The sequence below is a fragment of the Colobus angolensis genome, unplaced genomic scaffold (genome assembly GCF_000951035.1).
Source record: "Colobus angolensis palliatus isolate OR3802 unplaced genomic scaffold, Cang.pa_1.0 Scaffold194, whole genome shotgun sequence".
NCBI lineage: Eukaryota > Metazoa > Chordata > Mammalia > Primates > Cercopithecidae > Colobus > Colobus angolensis.
Window position 1 is genome coordinate 205,752 of NW_012115088.1, and position 6,779 is coordinate 212,530.

Consider the following 6,779-nt stretch of genomic DNA (forward strand, 5'->3'; position numbering starts at 1 on the left):
TCGGGAGGCTGAGGCAGGAGAATTGCTTGAACCTGGGAGGTAGAGGTTACAGTGACCTGAGATTGCACCACTGCATTCCGGCCTGGGCAACAGAACAAGACTTGGTCTCAAAAACAAACAACAAACAAACAAACATACAAAGAATCTGTGTATGTTATGCATTTGGTTATAAACAAATGGTAGTAAACTAGAATGAGTATAATTTACTGTTATGCCCTTTGCAGCAAATCCTAGTTCCCAGTACTGTGTGTTTATTTTATGAAGTCACAAGAGGATGAAGTTAGTACTCCTAACATTTTTATTCTAAGCTTTTCTACTATTATACAACATTTGTATTTTACTAATATGCACTTTATTAAATGAACTGATTTTTTTTGGTATATTACATTATCAGAATATTTTAAATTAAAGTTGCTTCAGTAAGATTTCTAAAATAAAATTGAATTTTGGGTAACTTAGTGTTATTATTGAGTTTTTGCTCTGAATGAAATGTGATTTTGAAAAAAAATTTCTATCTCTTCACTTTTTTTTTCTTTTTCCACTGACAATAGCTGTAGTAGGACAGGACCTTGCTGGGAACCTTCAGTAAGTTGTCCTTTTCTTTCTCAAACTTTCCATCGGTCATCTATGCATGTCGTGGTGTCTACATTGTATTTCCAAGAATTTCTTACTGTCAGTCCTTGCCAGGGCTGACTTCATCTTGACTTGTACTTTACTAAGTGCATTGTCCTGGAAATTGTCCTTTGTGTCCCATGCCTGTGTCACTCAATGAATGCTTCCTTCACCAACACCTGAAATAGCCTTTTATAAAGAAGATTTTTTTCTGGTTTTATTTTGTCTTTTGAATGAGTTTGACTTAAATGCCAAAACTATTTTGTTTTGTGGGACAGGATGTCAAGTAGAAATGACATACATCTTACCAGTTTTGGAATTGGTTCTTCAGAGCATCATTAACATTTTCATCTTATTGAGCACATATTATGGACATGGTATCATTTACATAATTAAGGCTTAAGTAAGATCCAAGTTAAGTCCATGGAATAGTTTGTTATATCTTGTTGTTTTGTTTCTTAAAAGTTTGTGCAAAAACTGGCATTTTATGTTTAGCATACTAATTTTATGGAGGCATTATTTAATTTTATAGATGTAAAATTGAGAAATGTGTTTAATCGTTAATAACTATTTATGATATCCTGAAAATGAGTTAACTTCTATTTCTTTGATTATGTATTCTTAGAAAAGTAGTAGTGGCTGGGCATGGTGGCACATGCCTATAATCCCAGCACTTTGGGAGGCCAAGGTGGGTGGATCCCCTGAGCCCAGGAATTTGGGAACAGCCTGGGCAACATGGCGATATCCCCCATCTCTACCAAAAATACAAAAGATGAACCAGGTGTGGTGGCATGTGCCAGTAATTCTGGAGGCTAACGCAGGTGAATCGCTTGAACTTGGAAGGTGGGACGTTGCAGTGAGCCAAGATGGTTCCACTGCACTCCACCCTGAGTGACAGAGTGAGACCTGATCTCAACAACAACAAAAAAGAAAAGTAGTACTTTGTTTTTTTGATTTGTTTTTCTTTTTTTCTTCCCTCCTCCCCACACTTTGTTTCCTTTTATAGATGTTTTGAAGAAAACAGCTATTTTTGTAACTTTTGTAGGAAAGTAAGAAGTCTTTGTCTTAAATATACCTAACTTTCTACCAACTAGTCATTATATTGGAACAGAATTTTTATTTCTGAACAAAGGGTCATGATCAGATTGATCATCTCATGAATTAGCACCTTGGTAAGGCACCATTCAGATTTTAGTCTTAGGATTTGTCTAACACTTGTTCAAAACAGCCCATTAAATACCATCTCCGCTAGGAGCCTCACAGGGCTTGGGAACATTCCTGCTGAAGGATAGCCACATAACCCACTTAGAATCTCCTTATTACAGTGTTATGGGAATATCAGGATACCATTCTGTTTTCAGTAATGGGTAGGAACAGAACATTACCTGATTTCTCAACTCTTGAGATCAAATATGATACCCAGTTACGTTATTTAAGTTGTGTGAGATATCGATTTGCTAAGTATCTGTTTGGATAAGTTTCTGAACTACATAGGGAGAAGTACAAAAATCTTCCCTTTGATCTTATACCTTGAGAATTTACTTACTGAAGTTTATACTTTTTTCCTCATCTGACTACAAATTACTTCCACTACATGCAAATTAGTATTTTGAAAGCCTTTTTATCCTAATTTCATTATTAGATTTATTTTTGTTTTTGTGGAGGGCAAGGTTTTAAAATTTCTATTTTTTGAGAGAGCCTCACTCTGTTGCCCAGGCTGGAGTGTGGTGGTGTGATCACGGCTCACTGCAGCCTCTGCCTCCTGGGTTCAAATGATTCTCCCACCTCAGCCTCCCGAGTAGCTGTGACTACAGGCACACGTCACCAGGCCTGACGAATTATTTTGTATTTTTAGTAGAGACGAGTATTTCACCATGTCGCCCAGGCTGATCTCAAGTTACTGGGGCCTCAAGCCATCCACCATCTTGTCCTCCCAAAGTGCTGGGATTACAGGCATGAGCCACCGCACCTGGCTGAATTTAAGGTGCTTTAGATACTCGATGTTCTTAGTACTTTATTGTTAACATTTTGTGTGTGTGTGTGTGATCGAGTCTTGCTCTATCACCCAGGCTGGATTGCAGTGGCGCAATCTCAGTTCACTGCAACCTCCACCTCCCAGGTTCAAGTGATTCTCGTACCTCAGCCTCCCTAGTGGCTGGGGTTACAGGCTCCTGCCACCATGCCCGGCCCCTAAAATGTTATTTTTAATGCTACTTTATTAAGTTGATTAGATGATCATACCAGAAGAGTACACATACCAACAGCTGATATGTTTAACATTTTATTCATAATATTACTTTGAAGATATTTTAAACTGTCAGCAATGTTAGTATTATGTGTCTGCATGATATATTTTGTGTTTAAGGAAGAGGCATTATTTAAGTATATTTTCCAAAAGTTTGACTTGGCAATGATGGCATTGAGGAGGTTTGAACAATCCATGAGTCCCAAGGGTAACTTTTTGATAAACATATTAATGACTAAATCTCTTTGGCCTTTTCATTTTTTCCTTAATTAAAAAATGTGGATTGATTGTTTTTCTTTTTTATTTGAACCTCACTCACACTTTTAGGAAGTATTAATCTGATAACTTTATTTAAAAGTTATTATTTGTTGACTTTTTGACTCAGGCATTATTATATGTATAACAAAATCTAAATTTAACTTATCTTTCTTGTTTTTCAAGATAAGTTTCAAGATATCCTGCTTGTGTTGTCTTTTATTTTTTTTTCTTTTTCTTTTTGAGACCGTCTCACCCTGTCATGCAGACTAGAGTGCAGTGGTGCAATCTCGGCTCACTGCAACTGCTGCCTCCAGGGTTCAAGCAATCCTCCCACCTCAGCCTCCTGAGTAGCTAGAATTACAGGTGTGTGCCACCACGCCTGGCTAATTTTTTTGTATTTTCAGTGGAGATGGGGTTTCACCATGTTGGCCAAGCTGGTCTCAAACTCCTAACCTCAAGTGATCCGCCTGCCTTGGCCTCCCAAAATACTGGGATTGTAGGCAGGAACCACCATACCTGTCTTTTTTTTTTTTTTTTTGTATTTATTTCAAAATATTCTTTGTTAGCATCCATGTTAAGTTTAGGTAGAGAATTCTGTTCTGCTGTTTGTTCTTTTGTTCTTTAATACTTTTACTTAAAATGTAGGAGATTTAAGGAGTTTTAAAAACCATTTTCAACATTATAATGTATGCATATATAAAAACATTATAACAAAACAGTTATATAATAGCCATTTAGAAATATTTCTGGATTTAGCTCAAATTGGTCTTTTGCTTGTTCTTATTTTCTTCCCCCGAGACAGAGTCTTGCTCTGTCACCCAGGCTGGAGTATAGTGGCACCATCTCGGCTCACCGCAACTTCCACCTGCCGCTTTGCTTGTTCCTGTACCCTGCTGCTTACACATACCTTTTAAAATCTCTTTAGAAAAAAGTGGTTTCTCATGCTTAGATTCTAAAATTTTTCTTAATTTTCTAGGATAGTTTTTTAAAAAATCAACTTATAGGCTGGGCGCGGTGGCTCATGTCTATAATCCCAACACTTTGGGAGTCCAAGGTGGGCGGATCACAAGGTCAGGAGTTCTAGACCAGCCTGGTCAACATGGTGAAACCCCGTCTCTACTAAAAATACAAAAATTCGCTGGGCGTGGTGGTGCGTGCCTATAGTCCCAACTACTCAGGAGACTGAGGCAGAAGAATCACTTGAACCTGGGAGGCGGAGGTTGCAGTGAACCAAAGATCGAGCCACCGCACTCCAGCCTGGGTGACAGAGCTAGACTTCATCTCAAAAAAAAAAAAAAAAAACAAAAAAAACAAAAAATGAACAAACAAAAAAACAGCTTATAAAATGAAAACCGAATAAACTTAAATTATAGTTCTGCAATTGTCATATACTGTTAGGCAACAATATGATTATGACTATTAATCATGGAGACCTTCAGTGGAAGAGTTAGAAACCACTCGTGTTTTTAACAGCAGAGCTGACGATTTTCCTTTAGGTGAGTAAAAAAAAATTTACTCTTAACATTTTGGTGCCAGATGAAGAACTTTCCCTATTTGTAACTTACAGATTAACAGCCATGCAACAGAATGGAGTCCCAGCCACCCAGGAGAGGATGCAGTGGCGTCTTTTGCTGATGTTGGATGGGTAGCCAAAGAAGAAGGAGAATGTTCAGCAAGACTAAGGTTAGTTTGGAAGGCTATCAGAACTGAGATGCATTATCTGTTTTTTTAAAGAATGATATTATCTGCAGTACTTACTTTTAATAGCCTAATTTTATCTCTAGTAATGCACTGTCTTCTTTTTCTTGAACAGTCTTCTTTTCTATTTATTTTCCTTTTTTTCTGAGAGGGTTTCGTTCTGTTTTTCAGGCTGGAAGGCAGTGGTGTGATCTTGCTTCACTGCAGCCTTGACCTGCCAGGCTCTTGTGATTCTCCCACCTTAGCCTCCCAAGTAGCTGGGATCACAGGCATGCACCAGTAACCCCTGCTAATTTTTTTTTTTTTTGAGATAGAGTCTTGTTCTGTCACCCAGTCACCAGTGCAGTGGCGTGATCTCGGATCACTGCAACCTCCAACTCACTGGTTCAAGTGATTTTCCTGCCTCAACTTCCTGAGTAGCTGGGACCACAGGCATGCGCCACCATGCCCAGCTAATTTTTGTATTTTTAGTAGAGACGGGATTTCACCATGTTAGCCAGGCTGGTGTCGAACTTTTGACCTCAGATGATCCACCCGCCTCGGCCTCCCAAAGTGCTAGGATTACAGAGGTAAGCCACAACGCCCAGCCTGATTTTGTATTTTTTTGTAGAGATGCGTTTTCGCCATGTTGCCTAGGCTGCTGTGTTCATTTTCAAGACTTGGCTAGTATTTATAAAGTTTTTAGAGACATATAATTATGTCCTAAGTCCTCATGGACAGAATTCCTTGTCCTTCAGCAGTTTGCATTCTAATATAAGAGACCAGAAAGAATGATCATTAATAATTTAGATAAGTACAGTAATTACAATGATCTCACTGGGGCAAAGGGATCAATCTGGATCATATTAGAGAATTTTTGTGTAATTGGAGAATGTTTCCTAAAAATTTTGAGTCAAAAGGAGATTAAGAAGGAAATCAGCTGATACTGTAAAGTCTACAAAGTAATTACAGATGGTCACTGCAGGATGAGAGATGTTCAGCAAGACTTCTCAGGAGGAAATGCTAGAGCTCCATCATGAGGCTGAGTGGGAGCCAAGTAAATGGAAGGCTGGTATTCCTGGAAGAGTAAAGAACTTGTTTTAAGGTAATACCAGGAGACATTGTGGCATGTTTGGGAACTGCCAGATGGCTCAATGAGACTAGAGAGCAGAAAAGAAGGATAAGCTGTAGGAGATGAGGATGAGAAGTAGGTTGAGGTTTAAAAGTCTTACACGTGACACTAAGAAACATAGAAAAGTCCACATTTGTGGAAAGCAATATAGAACCTGAAAGCAGTGTGGAACCATGGAAGAAATTTGAGCACTAGTAAAACCAACGTGTAAACAGTATAAAGAATAGAAAAGAAGGCCAGGTGTGGTGGCTCACACCTGTAATCCTAGCACTTTGGGAGGCCAAGGAAGGTGGATCATGAGGTCAGGAGATCGAGACCATCCTGGCTAACACAGTGAAACCCTGTCTCTAATAAAAATACAAAAAAAAATTAGCCAGGCGTGGTGGCGCATGCCTGTAGTCCCAGCTCCTCTGGAGGCTGAGGCAGGAGAATGGCTTGAACCTGGGAGGCAGAGCTTGCAGTGAGCCAAGATCACGCCACTGCACTCCACACTCCAGCCTGGGTGACAGAGTGAGACTCCATCTCAAAAAAAAAAGAAAAGAGCCAGACTAAGAGATAGACCAATTAGGAGATGATCAGAATTTAACTGAATTAAGAAACTGGCAGAAGAGGTTCAAAGCTAAATGAGATTCAGAAGAATTAAAATGACATAGAAACTTATTAGATATGGAGATTAAGGAAGGAAGAGCCTACAGAGTCAGAGTCTAGTTATCCTAAATTCTCAGGTTTCCATCTAGGATAAATATAAGGATGGTAAAACAATTTTTTTTTTTGAGACAGAGCCTTACTCGGTTGCCCAGGCTGCAGGCTGAAGTGCAGTGGCGCGATCTTGGCTCACTGTGACTCCCACCTCCC

General features: G+C 39.0%; 1 protein-coding gene across 2 annotated transcripts in view; it reads left to right on the forward strand.

Annotated features, from left to right (window-relative positions):
* Nucleotides 1-6,779, forward strand: part of MTFR1 (mitochondrial fission regulator 1) — a 72,064-nt gene that overhangs the window by 45,386 nt on the left and 19,899 nt on the right. For both annotated transcript variants that reach the window (XM_011940880.1, XM_011940879.1), the window contains exon 4: nucleotides 4,683-4,798. In XM_011940880.1, the coding sequence (XP_011796270.1) occupies nucleotides 4,683-4,798 (116 nt within the window). The remainder of the gene's footprint in view (nucleotides 1-4,682; nucleotides 4,799-6,779) is intronic.